The 22,979-nt window shown below is 43.5% G+C and overlaps 2 protein-coding genes across 2 annotated transcripts in view; both read left to right on the plus strand.

Annotated features, from left to right (window-relative positions):
- Positions 1 to 6,409, plus strand: part of Snupn (snurportin 1) — a 32,932-nt gene extending 26,523 nt beyond the window's left edge. The window contains exons 7-9 of the mRNA XM_027415007.2: positions 1,560 to 1,637; positions 4,151 to 4,231; positions 5,871 to 6,409. Of these exons, the coding sequence (XP_027270808.1) occupies positions 1,560 to 1,637; positions 4,151 to 4,231; positions 5,871 to 6,182 (471 nt within the window). The 3' untranslated portion in view covers positions 6,183 to 6,409. The remainder of the gene's footprint in view (positions 1 to 1,559; positions 1,638 to 4,150; positions 4,232 to 5,870) is intronic.
- Positions 6,410 to 16,806: 10,397 nt separating this feature from the next.
- The window catches only part of Ptpn9 (protein tyrosine phosphatase non-receptor type 9), a 73,733-nt gene continuing 67,560 nt past the window's right edge, over positions 16,807 to 22,979 (plus strand). Inside the window, exon 1 of the mRNA XM_027415005.2 lies at positions 16,807 to 17,490. Coding sequence (XP_027270806.1) covers positions 17,458 to 17,490 — 33 coding nt within the window. The 5' untranslated portion in view covers positions 16,807 to 17,457. The remainder of the gene's footprint in view (positions 17,491 to 22,979) is intronic.

Here is a 22,979-nt window from a genome sequence, read left to right on the forward strand (position 1 = left end):
GTAAAAGAACAGGGAGTATCTCATAGAAGAATGCACATTAATAATTCAGGGAATCAAGTACTTAGGAAAAGATTCAGCTGTGTAGTGTTTTTTTAATAGCCAGATTAAAATGAAGCAAGGGAGTTAGTATAATGTGCTTTGGAATGGAGGAATCTAGGTCTCACAATATTTTTTGTGTTCACCCAGGCAAGTGACTTCACCTTTCTGGTTTTCAGAGTCTTCAACATGTAAAATAGCAATGATGGTAATATAGTTCCTAGATGGTGGTTGAAGTTACTCATTCATTCATTTCTGTTTGTTTGTTTGTTTGTTTGTTTGTTTTTCCAGGCATGGTTTCTCTCTGTAGCCATGGCTGTCCTGGACCTTGCTCTGTAAGGCCAGGCTATACTAAAACTCACAGAGATCTTCCTGCCTCTGCTTTTCAAGTGCTGGGATTAAAGGTGTGTGACACTAGAGCCCAGCTATCTATTTATATATTTGTTTATTTATTTGAAGACAGAGCCTCATTCTGTAGCTGAGGCTGGCTTAGAACTATGTAGCCCAGGTTGGCCTAAATCTTCTGGCCTTCCTGCTGTAGCTTTTCAAATGCTAGGGTTACAGGCATGATCCAGTATATCTTGAGTGATGACTGTGTTATTGTTTGAAGCAGGCTCATCCTATATAAGAGGCTGAAGATTGCTGGACAGTGGTGGCACATGCCTTTAATCCCAGCACTCGGGAGACAGAGGCAGGCGGATCTCTGTGAATTCAAGGCCAGCTTGGTCTCCAGAGCGAGTGCTAGGATAGGCTCCAAAGCTACACAGAGAAACCCTGTCTCGAAAAACCAAAACAAACAAACAAACAAACAAAAACACTAAGCATAAATAAATAAATAAATAAGTGATTTTGCTGTTTAGGTCAGGATAACCTCCAACTCGTGGTCCTTCTGCTTCAGACCTCTGATTGATGGGATTGCAAGTATTAGCTACCATGCCAAGCCACCAGTGAAATCACGACATATGTTATATAGTGTAGGCTGATTTCACTGTGTAGTCAAAGATGCCCTGTGTCTACCTCCTAAATGCTGGGATTTGTGCAGGTTTGAGCCACAATGACTGGCAGCTTTGCTAAATTTTCAAAGAAAAAAATCTTACAACTTATACTTGTATGAAAATGCCTTTGTGTAATACAATACTTTGTATAATATAAACAATGAAATATATTTTAGAATTTTATTTATCATTATTGTGTGTGTGTGATTTGAAAGCAAGTACATGGAGGTCAAAGAATATCTTTTGGGTGAAGGTTTTCATCTTCCAAGTGTGGGTTGTAAAGATGAAATTCAGGTTACAAATTTGTATGGCAAGCACCCTTAGCCACTGATCTATCTTGCCATCTGAAACACACCCCATACACAGTGAAAATCTTGAAACTTTTGATAAATTTATGGTTATAAATGGAAATAGGGAGAGCACCAGCATGGCTTAGGTCTATATGAGTCATGTGGCTATTAGAATGAGGTGTTTCATTCATATAGGAGTTTGAGATGAACATTGTTTTCTCAACCTTCTCTGTGGCAGACCGATTTCCGATTCTACTGGATGCACTCAAAGTTACCAGAAGAAGAAGGACTCGGAGAGAAAACCAAGATTAATCCTGTAAGGCTGTTGTTAGAAGTACAGAGTTCTTTTTATAATTGTTGTTTAGTTTTGAGACAAGGTTTCATATGGCCCAAGCTGGCCTTGAACTGGCTATGTAGCTATGACCTTAGACTTCAGATCTTGCTGTCTCAGCTTCCTAAGTATTGGGATTACAGGCATGAGCCACAATTCCCTTTACTTTCTTTCCTCTTTTTTTCTTTTCTTTCTTTCCTTCCTTCCTTCCCTTTCTCTCTCTTTTTAAAAATTTTCCATTTATTTATTTTATATGCATTGGTGTTTGACCTGCATGTCTTTGGTGAGGGAGCTGGATCCCCTGGAACTGGAGTTACAGACAGTTATGAGCTCTCATGTGGGTGCTGGGAATTGAACCTAGGTCCTCTGAAGAACAGCAAATGTTCCCAACCACTGAGCCATCTCTCTAGCCCCTCTCTCTCTCTCTTTTTTTTTTTTTTTTTTTTTTGGTTTTTCGAGACAGGGTTTCTCTGTGGCTTTGGAGCCTATCCTGGAACTAGCTCTTGTAGACCAGGCTGGTCTCAAACTCACAGAGATCCGCCTGCCTCTGCCTCCCGAGTGCTGGGATTAAAGGCGTGCGCCACCAACGCCCGGCTTTTTTTTTTTTTTTTTTTTTATTTATTTATTTATTTATTTATTATGTATACAACATTCTGCTTCCATGTATATCTGCACACCAGAAGAGGGCACCAGATCTCATAATGGATGGTTGTGAGCCACCATGTGGTTGCTGGGAATTAAACTCAGGACCTCTGGAAGAGCAATCAGTGCTCCTAACCTCTGAGCCATCTCTCCAGCTCCCCCTCTCTCTTTTTAAACAGGGTTTCTATACATAGTCCTGGCTGTCTTGTAGACCAGGCCAGTCTCAAACTCACAGAGATCTACTCACCTTTGACTCTTGAGTACTGGGACTAAAGGTGTGTGTGCCGCTATGCCTGGCAGAAAATTATTTTATAATTTTATGTGTATATATGTTTTGCCTACTTATATGTCAGCACTTTGTGGTGCCCACTAAGGTCAGAAGAAGGCATTGGATCTTTTCAAAGTGGTTGGGAACCACCATGTGTCTGCTAGGAATCAAAGATGGGTCCTGGAAAAGCAGCCAGTGCTCTTAAACACTGAGCCATCCCTCTAGCCCTACCACTCTTGATCGATGAGTTTATCTTTCAAGGCAACTTATTATAATAGTAAAATGGGAAAACTGAGTTTCATGGATATCCACGTCTAATTCTGTTTGTGAGTTTAATAATTACTAGTGTAAGGGCTGGAGGTATGACTCAGATTATAGAACTTGTTTAGAATGTGTCAAGACCTAAGTTCAATCTCTAGTACCATTAAAAATAATAATGGTAATTATTAGCATAATAGCCTCACTTGCTTTAGGTTTTTTGTTTGTTTTTGTTTTTGTTTTTTTTTTTAATCTGCAAATGGCACTAATAAGCCAGGATTGGTAGTACATACTTGTAGACCTAGCACATAGGAGGCTGAGGAAGGAGAAGCTCATTTTTGACATTAGCCTGGAGAATATAGTTATGGAGTAAGATCCCATCTCTAAAAAGTAAAGGATACTCTCAAGAGTTGTAAGAACCAAATTACACACACACACACACACACACACACACACACACACACACACACACTGTGTAATATATATATATTTCTGCTTCTTCCAGGCTGCTGTCTGGTCTCAGCCTTCTTTGCACAGTATTTGTACCTTTGTTCTGAGAGAGATGCTCAGCTTTTATTGTTTACTCTAGTGGGGTATCTGGTCAACCTCAGGGACTAGCTGAAGCTATTTTGAGTTGCTTACCTGCTTAAAAAAAAGAGCTTTCCTGCTGGATGGGATGTTTCAATCTTGAAACTGTAACACAACAACCTATTAGTTTTTTTTGTTGTTGTTTTTTGTTTTGTTTTGTTTTGTTTTGAGACAGGATCTCATTGCATAGCTGAGGCTGGCCTTGGCCTGGAGCTTGCTATGTAAACCAGACTAGCTTAGATCTCTGTGTGTAGTATCTGGAACTTGGTGAAATATACATACACTTCTAGACTGTTATTAGAGTGCTGGAAGTGGGATCTAAGCATTTGGCATTTGAATTTCTCTCTATTCACTCCCCCTACTTTTTTCTTTCTTTTTCCCTCCCTTTTCGTTTTTTTTTTTTTTTTTTTTTTTTTAAGACAGGGTTTATCTGTAGTTTTGGATCCTGTCCTGGAACTCACTCTGTATACCTGGCTGGCCTCAAACTCACAGAGATTCACCTGCCTCTCCCTTCTAAGTGCTGGGATTAAAGCCGTGTGGCACCACCACTAAGCACCTTCCTCCCTTTTTTAAAGACGGGGTTGATAGCTTAAATTGACCTTGAAACTCCAAACTCACAGTGATTTTCCTGCCTTAGCTTCCTGAGTGTTGAGAAGAAAAACTTATTTGATAAAGCTCTTCAATCAAAGAGCCAGTATCATCTGAAACATGTACTAATTCTTTGTTCTCATTTACATTTCAGTTTAAATTTGTGGGACTAAAGAATTACCCGTGTACTCCTGAGAGCCTGTGTAAGGTGCTGTCTATGGATTTTCCTTTTGAGGTAATGAAACCATGGTCTATTGCTCTGACATGATTGTAGGATACAGGGAGACTGGGGTACATGAAATCTTATTTTTCTGTGTCTAAGCATCAAAACAGGGCTAAAAATTAATTCTAAGGAAAAGGTATAGTTGCTGCCCTCCAGAGCCTCAACCTCACCCCTACTAAACCAAAACTAGCACCACTAGCACCCCTGGGAAACAAGCCTAGAGAGGAGCAAAGAATCCTGCCATCCTAGATCATCATTGTGTGCCTTGTTTGACTGCCGAGGCTGGTTGTAAAGTAAAGGCATATGGGCATATGTGATTGACTGACCCCAAAGATGTTTAAACCTCTGAGTCTCTTTTGGTCAAAGCACAGATGGTTCCTGGGATAACAATGTTTAGTAATTAGTGGCATGGTGGTAGGGCCAACTCATTTACTTTGCCCATACTTGTCATGTGTTAGTACTGAAAATCTCCTATCTCAGGAACTCCCAAGTCTGGGATAGTCTTTTATCATCCTCAGAACCTACAGTTAGTCTCTCTCGGCTTAACAAGCAAAGTTTTCTTACCCATCATCCCTTTTAAAATTCTGCCTAGTCACAGTCAAGTTTTTGCTAGAAGTATATTTAATTTTGTAAAGGATCACAGCTTCCTGGATAAGGAAATGGCAAAGACTAAGTTGCTTCATTTCTGGGAGTCAATTAAGAAGGTGGTAAGAACACTATCTTTATTTATAACTCTTATATCCCAGTGGCAAGAAATGCTTTTTAAGGGTGAGTCATTGAATCACAGAAGAGAAAGTATGGGGCCGTAGGAGGTTTTCCCGTTTAGAAAAACTGAGTTTCCCAGAATAGGGCTCCAAACAGTCTAGGAGGAGTTTTAGGCAGCAACAATAGCTTGGGAAGCAGGGCCTCTGAACAGGACTGTTCCTGAGCTCGGTCTGGTGCCTCGGTGGAGCTACCTAGATCCCTTGCCTTTATCCCATATGAGGAGCTAGCTTTACTATTGAGACTTTCTGTCAGTAGAAAGTGCCCACAACTTAGGGACAGAAGACATGGAACATGAACTCAGGTTGAATCTTGCTTTAGACTTTGCATCTTTAGAGAGGTGCCTAAAACTTTCCATGTTGAGAAACCCCCATCTCTCAAATGTCCTGTGGGTGTGTGTGTGAGGAAAACAGTGGATAGGAAAGCATTCTGTAAATCAAGTTCTTATTACTAGATCTTCCCCTCTCCCTTCTTTTGGACAAGGTTTCACTGTAGAGCTCAGTCTGGCTGATCTTGAGATCTTTCCTGCTTCAACCTGCAAACCTGGGGTAATTGGTGCCTACTATCAGCTCCAGCCCCAGTCCTTATTTAAGAAACTGCATATGAGAAACAAGGAGTTTTTTCCACTGGCAGTGGCTTAGAATAAAAAAAGAAAAATTGGCTGGGCATGGTTGCACACTCCTATAATCCCAATCACTTAGAAGGCAGATGCTGGTGGATCTCTATGAACTCAAGTCCAGCCTGGCCAATATAACAGGATAGATGGGCTATATAATAGAGAGAACTTGTTTCCCCAAATAAAGAACCCACAAGAGCATCCTCTGTGCATCTGTCTTAGAAATATGTGGCCCATAGTCATTATGATTCCTGATTTTTTTTCCTCCTGTAGGTAGATGGACTTCTTTTCTACCATAAACAGACACACTATAGTCCTGGAAGTACTCCTTTGGTGGGCTGGCTGCGCCCCTACATGGTGTCAGATATTCTAGGTGTAGCCGTGCCAGCTGGTCCACTGACTACCAAGCCAGAATATGCTGGTCACCAGCTCCAACAGATTATTGAGCACAAGAGGAGCCAGGAGGACATGAAGGATAAATTCTCACACAAGGCTTCTGAGAATGGGCACTATGAGCTGGAGCACCTGTCTACCCCCAAGCTGAAGAGTCCTCCCCACAGCCCTGGGAACCTCATGGACAACTAGAGGACAGCCCACAAAAGCCTGAGGAAGAGGACAGTGGTGATATTTTGGAGTGCACTTTCCAAACCCACCCCACTGGAAACAGCTTACCACCCCCCATGGGATGTTGGATCAGACTTGGGGTGTGGGCCCCTACTGGAGGTAGAATCCAGATAGATTTGATTATCTCTTTACTGTGGTATGTATATCCCAGGTCTACAATGTAAATATATGCGATTCTTAAGAAAAAGCTTGCTTGTGATTATTAAGATTTAGATATTTCCTGCACCTTCCCCTTCCTCCTAGGAGACTTCTGGCATGACTGCTCAAATCGTGGGCCTTTTCACCCTTTTTAGCACTCAAACATTCTGCTGAGTTTCCAGTTGCTGCTGTTGGCAATGCCATTTTCTGAAAGGTCTTACCAGGAACTGCAATTCTTGGTATTTGAATATGTTCCTTCTTCTGAGAAAACAAGTGTGATTTTCTACGGTTTAGACCTTCCCAGAGATAAAATGCTAATAGGGTTCATTTACTTCAAGAAATGTTAGAGCCCCTATCAAGAGATAACCCTCATGCTATGTCTCTGAGATGTGTGTCATAGAGGTGGACAAGACCTTGAGGGGTGTGCCATCCAGTGAGAAAATAAACTCCATAGTGTATAGAGCAGGGTGAAATGATTGCTTTAGTGCAGAAAAGTATCTAGAGCTTAGGGGCAAAGGAAGAACAGGAGATTTCGCAGAGGAGGATGGAGCTGGGCTAAGGCTCTGGGGAGGGACCTAGTATACTCTGCAGACCAGGAAGAAAGCAGGTCCTCAAAGAGTTAGATGTTATGTATCAGCACTCCTCTAGAGCAGTGTGGGTCTTGGTTTGGAATCAAGTAGGTTCAGCATGACTCAAGTACAAAATAGGAATGGAGAGTTAGGAGAGGGAGGCTGGAAGGCAGAGGGGACTTCAGATTTTATCCTAGTGAAGGGTAGTTAAGGAAAAGCCTGAGGCAAGATTCCTTCAGAAGCAAAGCTCCTCATCAGCAATGAAAAAGTAGAAGTGTTTAGAATTAACCAATTAGTTTTTACTCTGTTCAGAAAGCATATTCCAGATCCTATGGCCTCAATCTGCAGCTCACTCTGCTTTCCACATTGTTAGGACTTCTCTTATTGGACAAACTGATACACCATTCCCTTCAACAGAAAGTGTCCCCTTTCAAAGGATCCAGGTCAGATCTTGAGTTAACTCCCTTTGAGTTAATTAGTTCTGAGAACAGATGCGGTGGCTCTGTTCAGAAGTAGTGGTTAAGCAGAGCCTGGTTACACAGATCAGCACATCCAGTGGAACTCATAGCAGCATCTGCTTTCACAGGACGTAAGCTGCTCTCTAATCAGACAGGAAGAAACTCTGTTTTTCCTCTCACCTAGTGACAAAGCCCACTGACTACAGATTCAGGCATTTGCCTATAGAAGTTCTTTCTGTATTTAGGTCAGATTTGCTATATAAAGATACTATCCTTATGTTAAGGAATATTTCTGCAGACTGACCTTGAACTAGCTTTTCAGTCCAAGCAAAGCCTTGAATTTTCAATTAAGTCTCAGTCTCCCAACTAATTGGGATTATATGCCTTTGCCACCATCCCTGACTTATTTGATAGTTTTCTGAATTCTTCAGTTTTCTTTCAGCAGCTGTCTTCTTTTTTTAAATTTTGTTTTGTTTTTCTTTTTCTTTTTTTAAGATTTTATTTATTTATTTATTTATTTATTTATTTATTATGTATACAACATTCTGCTTCCATGTATATCTGCACACCAGAAGAGGGCACCAGATCTCATAACGGATGGTTGTGAGCCACCATGTGGTTGCTGGGAATTGAACTCAGGACCTCTGGAAGAGCAGTCAGTGCTCTTAACCTCTGAGCCATCTCTCCAGCCCTCAGCAGCTGTTTTTATCAATCCGGGAACTGTGCAATTTGGGCTGGAGAGATGGCTCAGCCTGCTGTTCAGAGCACTGGCTGCTCTTCCAGAGGACAGGGTTCAATTCCCAGTACCCATATGGCAGCTCACAACAGTCTGCAATTCAAATTCCAGTGAGTCTGGTACCTTCACACTGAAGTATATTCGGACAAAATACCAATTTACATAAAAATAAAATCTTGAAAAGAAAGTTGTTTTTTTCTTTTTTCTTTTTTTAAAGATTTTATTTATTTATTTTGTATACAACATTCTGCCCCCATGTATGCCTGCCCACCAGAAGAGGGCACCAGATCTCATAACGGATGGTTGTGAGCCACCATGTGGTTGCTGGGAATTGAACTCAGGACCTCTGGAAGAGCAGTCAGTGCTCTTAACCTCTGAGCCATCTCTCCAGCCCTCAGCAGCTGTTTTTATCAATCCGGGAACTGTGCAATTTGGGCTGGAGAGATGGCTCAGCCTGCTGTTCAGAGCACTGGCTGCTCTTCCAGAGGACAGGGTTCAATTCCCAGTACCCATATGGCAGCTCACAACAGTCTGCAATTCAAATTCCAGTGAGTCTGGTACCTTCACACTGAAGTATATTCGGACAAAATACCAATTTACATAAAAATAAAATCTTGAAAAGAAAGTTGTTTTTTTCTTTTTTCTTTTTTTAAAGATTTTATTTATTTATTTTGTATACAACATTCTGCCCCCATGTATGCCTGCCCACCAGAAGAGGGCATCAGATCTCATTATAGATGGTTGTGAGCCACCATGTGGTTGCTGGGAATTGAACTGAGGACCTCTGGAACAGCAGTCAGTGCTCTTAACCTCTGAGCCCTGAAGCTTCAGGGCTCAGAGGTTAAGAGCACTCTCCAGCCCCGAAAAGAAGGTTTTTTAAAAACCTAGAATTTCAGCCTGGTGGTGGTGCATGCCTTTTATCCTAGCATTTGGGAGGCTGAGTCAAGAGGATCTCTGTGAGTTTGAGGCCAGCCTGATCTACAGAGTGAGTTTCAGCCACAGAGTATAGCTCCTTGTCCAGGAGAGACAAGGCTACACAGAGAAACCCTGTCTTGAAAGAGAGAGAGAGAGAGAGAGAGAGAGAGAGAGAGAGAGAGAGAGAGAGAGAGAGAGAGAGAGAAAAAAAGGAGACTATACCAGTCTCAACCTTGCATTTTTGGTACTCCTGCCTCCACTCCTGAACTCTTCGACAAGGTTTCATGCAGTTCTGGGGACCAAAACCTAACTCTGGGCCACTGTGCATACCAGACAAGCACTGTACCAACTGACGTACATACATAGCTTCCCCTACCCTACCCTCCTTCTTTTGCTGGGGGAATGAGAATCAAACTTGAGTTCATCTTGTGTTGGATCTACAGATTGCACCAACATGTTTAGCACTGGTGACATTTTGTGTGTGTGTGCAGGTGTGGGTGCATATGCATGCATCTGGAAGCCAAAGGTCAATGCTAGGCATCTTCCTCAGTGTGTGTGTGTGTGTGTGTGTGTGTGTGTTGCTATATGTATATACACACATTCAACCATATAACCATATATATCTTTTTTTTTTTCGAGACAGGGTTTCTCTGTGTAGCTTTGGAGCCTATCCTGGCACTTGCTCTGGAACCAGGCTGGCCTTGGACTCACAGAGAATCGCCTGCCTCTGCCTCCCAAGTGCTGGGATTAAAGGGGTGTGCCACCAATGTCTGGCATCAACCATATTTATCTTTTATAAAATGAAATTTATGATTTTGCCTTTCTTATAGTATTTATGGTGAAATTAGATGAATAAAAATTACTTATTTTAATTTTAGGTTGTTTTGTATTTGTTTGCTTGGTTTTTGTTTTGTTTTTTGTTTTGTTTTTTGTTTTTGAGACAGGCTTTCTCTGTTTGTAGTAGTCCTGGCTGCCCTGGAACTCACTATGTAGACCAGGCCTCAAACTCACAGAGATCCCTGCTTCTGTCTCCTCCAGAGTGCTGGGGTTAAAGACATGCACCACCACTGCTGCCAGACAGTTTTTGTTTTTCTTGAAACAGGATCTCTGTAGCCCTGACTGGCCTACAACTCACTATGTAGACCAGACTGGTCTTGAACTCACAGAATTCTGCCTGCCTCTCTCTGTCTTCTGAATGCTGATCTCAATTGTATGCTACCACAACCAACTGAAATAATTTAGCACAGTGTTTAAGGGAAATATGGTAAGTATACAACTAATGTCAACTTACTCCAGTGTATGTACAGTATGATTTATTACTAAATCGATTCAGGGTCATTATGTTGCTCCCAGTCTTTGCTCTTTAATCTATTCTGTAGTCTAAGATCTGTCTGAGCAGGCTAGCTATACCATACTTGATTTTGTTAATTCAAGACTATAGTTTGGGCCAGGTTTGGTGACCCATACCTTCTATCCCAACACTTAGGAATCATAGGCAGTTGGATCTCTGTGAGCTCAAGGCCCCTGGTCTGCATAGAGAATTATAGTAAGATCCTATCTCAAAAAAGATGGTAGTTTGGGGCCAGTAAGTTAGCTGGCTGCTGTCAAGCCTAATAACCTCTCATTCCATCCCTAGGACCCACATGTCTGACTAAACGAACTGTTCCTTGAAATTGTCCTTTCACATGGGTGCTATACATATAGGCATGTGTGACACACAGGTTAAATAAATAAATGTAATTAAAAAATCTAAAACCAACCAACCAAAACCATATTGAGTTAACTAGGTGTGGTGACACACCCATAAACACATATAATCCCAGCACTGGAGAAGCTAGAGAATCAGTCAGGAGTTCAACGTCATCCTCGTCTAAATGGAGTTCTGAACTACAGGAGGCCCATCTCAAAAGGACAACAACAACAATCAAAAAACAGAAAAAAACTATAAAAGACTGTAGTTCAAGGCAATCCTAGTAGTACATGGCAACCTATGCTTGCAATCCTAGCACTGAGGCAGGAGAATTGTCTTGAATTTCAGCCCGCATGGGCTACAGAGTGAGAGCCTGGGAAAAAATACACCCCTACCCCCCAAAAAAACAAGAATACAAATGAATAAACAAACCCAAACTAGATATTGACATTTGTACTGGGTTCTAAGATTTCTCTTTAAGAGCAAAGCTAGCCACCCAAGTACTTGGTGCTTGGTTTTTGTGTCTCATTCATTTCCATTGTCCTGTCGAGCTTGTGATAGGCAGCAATTCTGGCAAACTTCCTTTATTCAACTGCACTGCCCCCACACACATTTGCACTCTGAACACCCCAAGCTTCTTTCATTCAGTTAAATTCCATCCTTTATTATTTTCCTTACCACATCGGTAGATTTAGTTATAAAGCCTAGGTTCAGGTTTCACCTCAACAGAAAATTTGTAGCTGGCTGAATCACTGACTGAAGGTGCCCCAGGGTCACTGAATAAAAGAAGTGCAAAAGTAATATCAGTAGCAGGTGGAGACAGGCTTTCTGTTTTCACTTGTTTGTAATATATAGGGCATTCCCATTTTATTTCTTCTTCTTCTTCTTCTTCTTCTTCTTCTTCTTCTTCTTCTTCTTCTTCCTCTTCCTCCTCCTCCTCCTCCTCCTCCTCCTCCTCCTCCTCCTCCTCCTCCTCCTCCTCCTTTTTCTTCATTGGTTTATGCAATGTTACTGAAAGAAATTACCAGCAGGGCTACTGGTTGATCACTCATCCACTGACAACTTGCGTCATTTATTCTACATAAAATGTCAGGCAGACTCTTGTTTTATAGATCTGTGCACTCTGTGGCACTAAGTGGTCATTACAATGGACAGATGGATAGAAGAACCTTAGAATGCTAGCTGTGGTGGAGCATGCCTGTAATCTCAGCATTTGGACAACCAGGAGTTTAAAGATAGTTTTGCATCCTTGGCTACAAAGTAATTCCAAGGCCAGTCTGGGCTGAGACCCTATCTCAGAAAAAAAAAAAAAATCAAAACCAAAAGAAGCTGGGTGTTGGCAGACACTCCCTTCCCCCCCCCCCCAGACAGGGTTTCTCTGTGTAGCTTTGGAGGCTGCTCTGGAACTGGCTCTTGTAGACCAGGCTAGCCTCAAACTCACAGAGAAATCCTGTGTCAAAAAACCAAAAGAAAAAAAAAAAACTTTAGAAATAGTTAAAGCAAGAAACCATTATGACTAGTAATATTGATATAAATACTACCATTACTGTTAATATTTAGATGATAAATTCTTAGGTTGTTTAAGGAGGAATCTGTAGGATAATAAATCCTTAAAAACAAAAGCACCACCTGGATTGGGACTGTCATCAGAGCCCATAGTGGTTTGCCAATGAAATATGTTAGAAACCAGTTAGACCTGCAGAACATTGGGCTGGAGGGCCAAAGAACCAAATCATTACATTTTGTGTTTTATCTGTCTCAGTACCACATAGTCTGTTTTTTGCCTGACTCCTCACTATCTCAGAGTGAGCTCAAAGTTCCAGCCACACACATTCTGGAAGCAAGGAAGGGTTATTTCTTCATCTCACATTGGCACACAGGAGCAGGGGCCTCCATCAATCTGTAGTCTTGGTTGCCTTTCTTGTGTCCCATAATTTCTTACTCTGCTTTGCTCTGTTGTTTCCTCCTAACTCCTCAACTTAGTTCTAGAGCATTTTCCTTATTAGGGAGAAAACATGTATTTGTTTAAATGACTGTTTTATTTATTTTTGGAGACAGGATTTCACTGTGTAACCCTGGCTGGCCTGGGTTGTACAGACCTGGATGGACTCAAACTAAGAGATCCACCTGCCTCTCTCTGCGTCCTGACTGCTGAGATTATAGGTATGTACCACTAATGCCCTGGCTAAATGACTTTTTAAACATACAATAGTAAAGCTATACTGTTAGAGCCAAGACAGTCACTTTAAAGCAGAAGTGACTGGAAGGAAAAGAATAGGAGTGGTGGTGGCACACACCTTTGATCCCAACACTTGGGAGGCAGAGGCAGGTGAATCTCAGTGAGTTCAAGGACAGCCTGGTCTACAAAGCAAGTTCCAGGACAGCCAGGATTGTCCCACAGAGAAACCCTGTCCTCAGAACATAGAAAAACAAACAAACAAACAAAATAGGAGTGTTTTTTTTTTTTAGATTTTATTTATTTATTTTAGTTTATTTTCTGAGACAGGGTTTCTCTGTGTAGCCCTGGAACTCTGTAGTCCAGACTGGACTAAAGCTCAATAGATTTGTCTGCCTCTGTCTCCCTGATGCTAGGATTAAAGATGTGTACCAACACCATTACCACTTCCTGGTGTAAGATTTATCTTTTTTATGTGTATGTCTGCATATGTGTTCACAGGTACCTGAAGAGGCCAGAAGAGGATGTTGCATATCTAGGAGCTGGAATTATAGACAGTTGTGAGCTGCTTGATATGGGTTCTGGGAACCAAACCTGACTTCTCTGGAAGTGCAGCAAATGCTTTTAACTGCTGAGACATCCTCTCCAACTCCGAGTTTCCTTCCTGCCTCCCTCCCTCTCTTCCTCCCTCCCTTCCTTCCTTCTTTCCTTCTTTCTATTTTTGTAACAGTGTTTCTCTGTGTACCCCTGGCTGTCCTGGAACTCCTTCTGTAGAGCTGGATGGCCTTTAACTCAAGAGATGTGCCTGCCTCTGCCTCCAGAATGCTGGGATTAAAGGAGTGTGCCACCACTGCTGGACCTCAAGTTCTATTTCTTGATTTGTTGATTTTATTACTATTCAGTTTATAAAAACCCATGTGGCTGTATATTTACATTTTCACTTTTTATTTGTGTATATTATATGTTAATAAAAATGGTAAGCAAGCCGGGCGTTGGTGGTGCATGCCTTTAATCCCAGCACTTGGGAGGCAGAGGCAGGCGGATCTCTGTAAGTTTGAGGCCAGCCTGGTCTCCAGAGCCAGTAGGCTCCAAAGCTACACAGAGAAACCCTGTCTCGAAAAACCAAAAAAAAAAAGGGTAAGCAAAAATGCATATTAAAGTCTTCCTTTCAGTTCTATTTCCCAAGATTCCCAGTTTCTCCCTGAAGAGAAAACCAGTTACATTCATGTATTCTTCCAGAGCTTTTCTATGTATAAATGAGCTTACAAATACTTTTTTCTTTACATAAATGAGTTATGTTGTACACACTATTTGAAGTCTTGAATTATTTTACAAGTTTTATCTTTAGTTTTTTATGTGTACATGGGTGATTTTTTCCAGCCTGTATGTCTATTCATCACATATTCCCTCAGAGGCCAGAAGAGGGTATTGGATCCCTTGGGACTGGAGTTACCTAATGTTGTGAGCTGCCCTGTGGGTACTAAGAATTGAACCCAGTTTTGTTTTGTTTTGTTGAGACAGGATTTCTTTGCCTTGACTGTCTGGGAACTAGCTGTGTAGACCAGGCTAACCTGAACTCTCAGAAATCCTCCTGCCTCTGCCTCTGGAGTGCTGGGATTAAAGGCGTGTGCCACCAGCCCCACACTTCTGTGTATCTCACTTTCACTGCTTTTCTGTGTCTGGTTAGTGGCAACCTTGCTTCTTGCACCAGGGGTCTCCCTCATTCTCCTCTAGTTCTTCCTGTTTTTCTTCCTCTCCTATTTATTCTCTGCCTGCTAGCCCTGCCTATCCTTTCTCTGTCTAGCTATTGGCCAGTCAGCTCTGTATTAGACCAATCTTGTGCCTGCCTTAGGCAGGCAAGGTGAAACAGATACAAAGTATCTTTATATAATTAAACACACATCCTTACATTGTTAGACAAATACAGGATAAACAAAAGTAACACCTTTATACAGCTAAAGTAATATTCTGCAGCATAAACAAATGTAACACATTTGCCCAATTAAAATGATACTAAACAGCAGCCTGGCATGTAAATACACTTGTTACACAGGGTGTCTTCCAGTTACAGTACTGAAACTAGCTTTTGAGTGGGTTCCTCAATTCAACCTAGAGTCCATCTTACTGGTGGCAAAAAATTAACTATCCTAGCCTGGCGGTGGTGATGCATGCATTTAGTCCCAGCACTCGGGAAGCAGAGGCAGGTGGATCTCTGTAAATTCGAGACCAGCCTGGTCTACAAAAGCTAGTTCCAGGACAGCCTCCAAAGCCACAGAGAAACCCAGTCTCAAAAAAAAAAAAAAAAAAAAAAAAAAAAAAAAAAAAAAAAAAAAGACTAACTAACCTATTTGAAGGGGCCAGGTGGGATGGGCATGCTTTTTTTTAATCCTATCACTTAAGATGCAGACCTCTGTGAATTCAAGGCCAGCCTGATCTATATATAGCCAGTTCCAGGACAGCCAGGACTACTTAACAGCTAGAGACCATTTCTCAAAACGGAGCCTCTGGAAAAAAACAAAACAAACAAGCAAACAAACAAACGAAATCTTAGCAAAGGTAACCCGGACTGCTACGACACCAGTGCAAAAATGAGGTTAAGAATATATAGTAAGAGCTGGGCGTTGGTGGTGCCTGTGAGTTCGAGGCCAGCCTGGTCTCCAGAGCGAGTGCCAGGATAGGCTCCAAAGCTACACAGAGAAACCCTGTCTCGAAAAAGAAAAAAAAAAATATTGTAAGAAAAAAAATATTTTCAATTAAAAAAAATTTAATGTCAGGTTGCTGGCGTAGGCCTTTAGTTGGGAGGAAGGTGGATCTCTGCAAGTTTGAATCCGGTCTGGTGGAGTTCTAGATTCTATGTCAGCTAGGGATACATAGAGAAACCTGTCTCAAAAAACAAACTGACCAACCAGTGGGTGGTGGTGGCACATGCCTTTAATCCCAGCAAAAGCAGGCAGACCTCTGTGAATTAAAGACCAGCCTGGTCTACAGGGCAAGTCCCAGGACAGTCTCCAAAAGCTACAGAGAAGTCCTATTTCGAAAAGCAAAAACAAAACAAAACCGATAAATCAGGTGAGGTTGAACATTATTTTTCAAGTCCTACAGTTTTTGCAGGGTCATGTGCTGGAGTTTCCTGGATCACTTGAACGGAATAGGCCAAAACTAGCCCGAGGGCAGCCAGACTCCATCCTGTTTTTAAATAGTCCTCCAAGATGAGCATCAAAACCGACAGCACTTTATTTTCTCAAGACTCTTCCCCTGGTTCTTTCTGGGTGTCAGTCCCGGGGGACTAGCTGTGGCACTCTGGTTTGTTGAGATCCTTCTGGAATACTTATCTTTGGTCTAAAATCAAAATGATGAAAAATCACAGCAGGCCCAGCCCTCCCTTTGCAACGACCCTATCCCCGAGAGGCCCAAACTCTGCTGCGCTTGCCCTAGAGTAAAATAAAGCAGTAGCAAAGGCTGTGGAGTTCCTGAATGAATTCTGACATAGGATGCCTTTTTCTTGTACGTGATTAAAATTAGCTACAATGATGCTGGAATACAGAATACATTGAGCAAAGAAATGTGGGCCTTGCTTATCTGTCAGATCCCTGGCATCTGAACTTCTTGGCCCTAGGAGACAACCTTTAAGACCCTAAGACGCGGGTTCCTCACAGATAGGTGGCGGTGGCCTGTGAAGGCCAGGAAGGGTGGCCGTCATCCCCAAATTTTGGATTCTTTTAACTCACAGTCCCTCTCCCTCCCCTAGGGGAGTCCAGCCTCCAGTGCCCCGCAGCCCTCCCCGCCACTCCGCTCGGCCTCCCCTCCTCCCAGCTCCTCTCTGTCTCCCCCTCTCGGACAGCGTCCCCGTTCGGCCCAGCCCTCCCCTCCCCTCCCCTCCCTCCCCTCCCCGGCGCCTGTTTGTGAATGAGATGCTCAGTTTCTCAATGGAGCCGCGGGGGGCTCGGGCGGACGCGGCGCAGGCCGCAGGGCTGGCCCTGAGCCGGGAGGGGGACGCCTTTTCCTCGCTCGCTCGCGCCCGCCCTCCCGCTCGCCGCCGCGGCGGCTTTTGAGGAACTGGGCCGCGAGGCCGCCCCGCAGGTCGCAGGGCCCCGCATCCCCGAGCACGCCCGGGCTGGGCGGTCGCGAGGCGCTCGCCGGCGGCCTTCTGAAATCAACGCCCGGAGCCTTCGCGGGCGGCTTTGAAAGTTGTCGATCTCATATTTCCTTTAAAAAAAAAGAAAGACAGAAAGAAAGCAACCCAGCTGGGGCTAGTTCCTCGCCTGCACTTTTTCCCTCCTCTGGAGAGGAGGGGTAGTGTGAGCAAAGGAGTGGAGAAAATAAGAGGCATTTCCTCCCCGCGGGGAGCAGGAGCGGCGTTGGCAGCCGCCGCGGGCGCCGGGCCGGGCCGGTCCCACCATGCGTGAGCCGGCCGAGAGCTGCTGAGGCGCCGGGCCGCAGAAGCCGAGTTCGAGTGCCGCGGGCTCCGGCGCTCGCACGCCAGTCCGTCCCCCGGCGGCGGCGGCGGCGGCGGCGGCGGCGCGGCATGGAGCCGGCGACCGCGCCCGGCCGGACATGGCGCCGGAGCTGACCCCCGAGGAGGAGCAGGTAAGCGCGGCCGCGGCGGTGGGTGTGTCCGAGCTTCCGAGGCCTAGGCCGGTCTCTGCTCCTCGCCCCGGGCCCTCAGCGCTCCTGCTCACGTTCCAGGCCTGCGGGTTGGCCTCCCCGGCCGGAGACCGCGCCCCAGGCCGCCGCCGCCCGCCCATCCCGGGCAGCCGCGGGACCCCTTGCTCTGCGATCCCGATACCCCCGAGGCTTCCGCCCCCTCCCCCACGCTCTCTTCCAATGAATATTAAAGTTCTCCCAACTGGGGTAGGTTCCCCCACGGGATGACTGCAGAACGCCTTGCCCCCGGCCCTCCTCTCTTAAAAAGGTTTTATTTTATTTTTTATTTATTTTTATTTTTTTTTCTTGAGGGTCAGTTGTTTTCAAGGGCAAGAAAAGCCATTTGGGGGCGGGAGGATCCTTAAGTGGTTATCGCCGCTCCCACTAAGTGGGGAGGTAGCGCCGGTAAATAGGTGCCCCAGTTTCTCAAAGGAGTCCTTCATGCTTTCGAGACTGCTGTGAGGGGCCTACTTGGACAGATCCTGAAAGATCCGCCTCTTCTCTAGCTCCCCAGTTCCCTGGCCTTGACCTCTCTGTTCTGCTTTCCCAGGCTGGGGCTCTTCCCCTCATCCTCACTTCCCTGCCCCCACCTCATCTGACTGTCTCCATCTTCCTGAAGCCCACACCGGAGTTCCATTGTCCCTCATTAAAGCTCATGACCTTAAGTTCCCAGGAAGGAGTCTCGGTTCGCATTATCATTTGAGGGGCTTCAGTGAGGGAGCAGCCTAGCGCTCTTGTAACTTTCCAAGCCCCATATTTCAGCTGTGAAAACACGGACTGCTTCTGAGGAAGACAGGAAAGTCGGCTAAATGAGATTCGGAACCCTACGGGCTGGGCTCTTGCTCCTCTCTCCTTGGCACTGCTCATACCCAAACATAGCTGTGCTCAAATATGGCCACAGTCTGTTGTACCTTAAAAAAAATAAATAAATAAAAGAAATGAAAGAGGAAAAGGTGAGGCATGCTGGAAACCCATTTCTTGCTCTCTAGCCTTTGTTCACAAGGCCCACGTTTGCCGGCAATCTGTAGAGGGGAGACAAGTCTCTTGACAAACTAGCATTGGTTTAATGGACTTTTAAGATCTGATTTCGGGGGAAGGGATTCGAGACAGGGTTTCTCTGTGTAGCCTTAGCTGTTCTTGGCTGTTCTTAAACTCGTCTGTAGACCAGGCTGGCCTTGAACTCACAGAGATCGAGTTGCCTCTGCCTCTCGACTGTTGGGATTAAAGGAGTGTGCCACCACGCCCGGCTCACTCATGCTACCCTGGTGTTTTCAAAATGCTAGCTACCAAGACATTGGTGCAAGCAGGTGGCCAAGGAGCCCACTCTGCCAGAACTGGGGGAAATGCCTCAGTACTAATGGGCTAGGTTGATTTATTTTTATTTTTTTACTCCCTGAGTGAATTTTCCAACACTTTCGTTATTTTTCTTTCATTCCCAAAATGGTCTTAAGGATGAGTTTGCTTCTGTCACATGACAGATCCCACTTTGTAGTACCCTCCCGTTTTCTCTTCATTTCTCAGGATTGAATCCGGGGCTGTATTGCCATTCTCCTTCACTTACAAGATTGTAGGCTCATCGAGGATAGGAATGTGTCTTTATCTTTGTGAACCTGTGTTAGATACACAGTATATTTAGGAAAAGTTTAAAATCCAATACCCATTTTTGTTATTGTCTTTTCATTCTTGATTTTAAAAAAGAGAAAATCCTGTTGACCAAAGAAGCATTTTTTTAAACTGAATACTGATTAGTTCTAAGAAACCCAGAGATAGTCATTTTTTTTCCCTTTTTAGTTTTTAATTGGCTTTATTATTGATTTTAGACTCAGACAAGTCTTCATTCATAAAATAGGACAATGCCATTCTGGGCTGAGGAGAGTTTGGTTTTATAGATAAAGTGGAAGAAAGCAGAAACGAGAGATAACAGTGGGTTGGCTTTGTCCAAGTTAACTTCTTTTAGCTTTTTGAGACAAGTTCTCACTCTTACCTACAAACTTGGGTCTTCCTATTAGATTTTTTTTTTTATTTGATTAGTTTTAGAGGAACATTTTTCTTATTCCCTTTGGGGTCCATCAGATTTGAAGTTTCAAGGCCTCAGTGAGGTGTGGTGGGGTGCATAAACACCTGTGACCCCAGCACTTGGTAGGAGGAGGCAAGATCAGGAGCTCAAGGTCATTCCCCAGCTTATTTAGTGGTTTGCTTTTAATATTTATTTATTTATTTATTTTTGAGACAGGGTTTCTCTGTGTAGCTTTGGAGCTTGTCCTGGCACTCAATCTGTAGACCAGGCTGGCCTTGAGTTCACAGAGATCTGCCTGTCTCTGCCTCCTCAATGCTGGGATTAAAGTTGTACACCACTATAGCCCAGTGACAGAGGATCTCTTTCAGTTTGAAGCCAGCCTGGTTTTCATAATGACCTCCAGGCCAGCCAGGGCTACATAGTGAAACCATGTTCTAAAAAATAAAAAGAGGGATTTAGAAAAAGAAAATTGCTTGAGTTGGTTGGTTCTTAATTTTTTTTTTTTTTAGATTTTTTTTTCCTTTTATTTAGTATACAGTGTTCTGCCTGCTTGTAAGAAGAGGGCACCAGATCTCACTACAGATGGTTGTGAGCCATCATGTGGTTGCTGGGAATTGAACTCAGGACCTTTGGAGGAGCAGCCATCTCTCTAGTCCCCTTATTTTTATTTCTATTTGTTTTTTTTGTTTGTTTGTTTTTTTGGTTTTTTTTTTTTGTTTGTTTGTTTGGTTTTTTGAGACAGGGTTTCTCTGTGGCTTTGGAGGCTGTCCTGGAATTAGCTCTTGTAGACCAGTCTGGTCTGCAACTCACAGAGATCCTCCTGCCTCTGCCTCCCAAGCACTGGGATTAAAGGCATGTGCCACCACCACCTGGCGTTTTCTTAGCTTTTTTTTGTGGAAAGGGGAATAAAACTCAGAGCCCTGTGTGGAGCTATACTCTGTCATGAAACCCTGTTCTGTAAGGAAATAGAGATTACACTGGATTAGCATCTACTGGGGGTGGGGGCAGGTGGGTGGTGGTGGTAATACCTTTTTGAAGTGTTTCAACTGCTTCACAGCTACTTGAGGACTACTGCCTCCTGAGTATGTCTATCTAGCCATGGCAATCAAAATCTTGTATACTTTATTGCTCATCTCTCTTGTATAGAATGTATCATCAGGTTTTCTTTAGTGTCTCTTGAATTTATCAGCTTCAGTCTGTCACTCTCACTGTGATCACAATACCCCTTGTCAAACTACTGTCATATCCTAACAAGAGTTTATTTAAAATTTCTTTTAACATTTATTTCCCTGTCGCATCCATCTGTATTTGAGAAGCTAAAGCCAAATTGTAAGTCTGATTGCATCGTCTCCTGAGCCTGCCTGCCTCCCGGATAAGCACTGAAGGGAGTATTTTGTTTTGTTTTGATGGTTCTGGTGATTGAATCTGGGGCCTTGTATGGGAAAAGCATGTACTGTAGCCTTGCTTTTAAGAGTTTTTCCTTTTTCTTCAGATTTTATACAGCCTACAGCCTTAGCTACTTCTCACACTTAATTTCTTTTACTTTAAAAAAATATTCATATGTTTTATGCATATGAGTACTCTGTCTTCAGGTACACCAGAAGAAGGAATCTGATCCCATTACAGATTGTTGTCAGCCACCATGTGGTTGCTGGGAATTGAACCCTGGGTCTCTGGAAGAGCAGTCAGTGCTCTTAAGGGCTAAGCTACCTCTCCATCCCCCTTATTTCTTTTACTTTGTTTTTGTTTTTGTTTTTCAAGACGGTTTCTCTGTGGCTTCGGAGGCTGTCCTGGAATCCCCCTGCCTCTACCTCCCGAATGCTGGGATTAAAGGCATGTGCCACCAACGCCCAGCTTCTTTTACTTTTTAAAGATGTATTTTTATTTATGTGTATGTTTGTATGCCTTGTGTGCACATATACTTTCAGACATTGGTAGAGGGAATTAGATCCCCTGGAACTAGACTTTGGGGTGGTTATGTGCTGTCCAGTGCAGATGCTGAGGATTAAGCACAGGTCCTCTGCAAGAGCAGAAAACACTGTTAAATGCTGAGCTATCTATCTCCTTGGCCCTTCGAACTGTTTCCACTTTAGAAATACTAGTCATGCCGGGCGTTGGTGGCACACGCCTTTAATCCCAGCACTCGGGAGGCAGAGGCAGGTGGATCGCTGTGAGTTCGAGGCCAGCCTGGTCTCCAGAGCAAGTGCCAGGATAGGCTCCAAAGCTACACAGAGAAACCCTGTCTCAAAAAAACCAAAAAAAAAAAAAAAGAAGAAGAAAAGAAAGAAAAGAAAAGAAATACTAGTGACACCGCCCTCCAGTCTTGCCATGTTTCCTCCTGCTATGGTGTCTGTACAAGCTGCTCTTCACTTCTAGAAATATCTCTCCTTTTGACCTCAGTCCTTATCCTTTACCTTTCAGTTTTTAACTCCTTGTGGAAGATAGTCTTAGATCTCAATTAGGTTAAACCCCTTAACTGTCTCTTACTTACCTCTGTGTACTTGTTGGCATTTATCATAAATTTGCACTTCCCTGATTTCATGATTTGAACTTCATAATAGTTGAAACATTTTGCTTTTCTTACCATTATATCAAGTTGCCTAGCAAGGTTAAAGTTAATGGTCAGGAAATACTTGTGGAATGAAAGAAAAGTAAGTAGTCCTTTTAGAATCATTTGTTCACTGTCCAATGGGGATGGTGGTACAGACCTATAATCCCAGCACTGAGGCAGGAAGATTGATTTGGGCCAAGCCTGGGCTAAGTATATGTGCACACAAGACAATAGAATTTTTAATATGTATTTTGACAAAACTTCATTTTTTTGTTTGTTTTTATAAACTTAAACCAGGGGTGATGGCACATGCCTTTAATTGTAGCATTTGGGAGTCAGAGGCAGGTGGATTCCTGTAAGTCTGAAGCCAGTATGGTCTATGAAGGGAGTTCAAAACCAGCCCCCCAAAATATTTTTGTTTTGTTTTTTTGAGATAGGGTTTTTCTGTGAAGCCCTGGCTGTCCGGGAACTTGATTTGTAGACCATGCTGGCCTCAAACTCAAAGAGATCCTCCTGCCTCTGCCTCCCAAGTGCTAGGATTAAAGGTATGTGCCACCACTGCCCAGCTAGCCAAAAAATATTTAATTAAATTATCGAAATAGTGCTGGGTGTGTTTGTGAATGTTTAAGGTCAATACTAGGACAGTCAAATTACTGAGAAAGGGTGTGTGTGTGTGTGTGTGTGTGTGTGTGCATGGAGGCCAGAGGATAACCTCTGGTATCATCTTTAGGAAAGCCATCTGTCTTACTTTCGTTTTGCTGTGACAAAACACTATGCAAAGCTGCTTATAAAAGACAGTATTTAGCTGCATGGTGGTGGCACACGTCTTTTATCCCTATTCTCAGGAGACAGAAGCAGGCAGAT

This window comes from Cricetulus griseus, chromosome 4 (genome assembly GCF_003668045.3).
Source record: "Cricetulus griseus strain 17A/GY chromosome 4, alternate assembly CriGri-PICRH-1.0, whole genome shotgun sequence".
Lineage (NCBI taxonomy): Eukaryota > Metazoa > Chordata > Mammalia > Rodentia > Cricetidae > Cricetulus > Cricetulus griseus.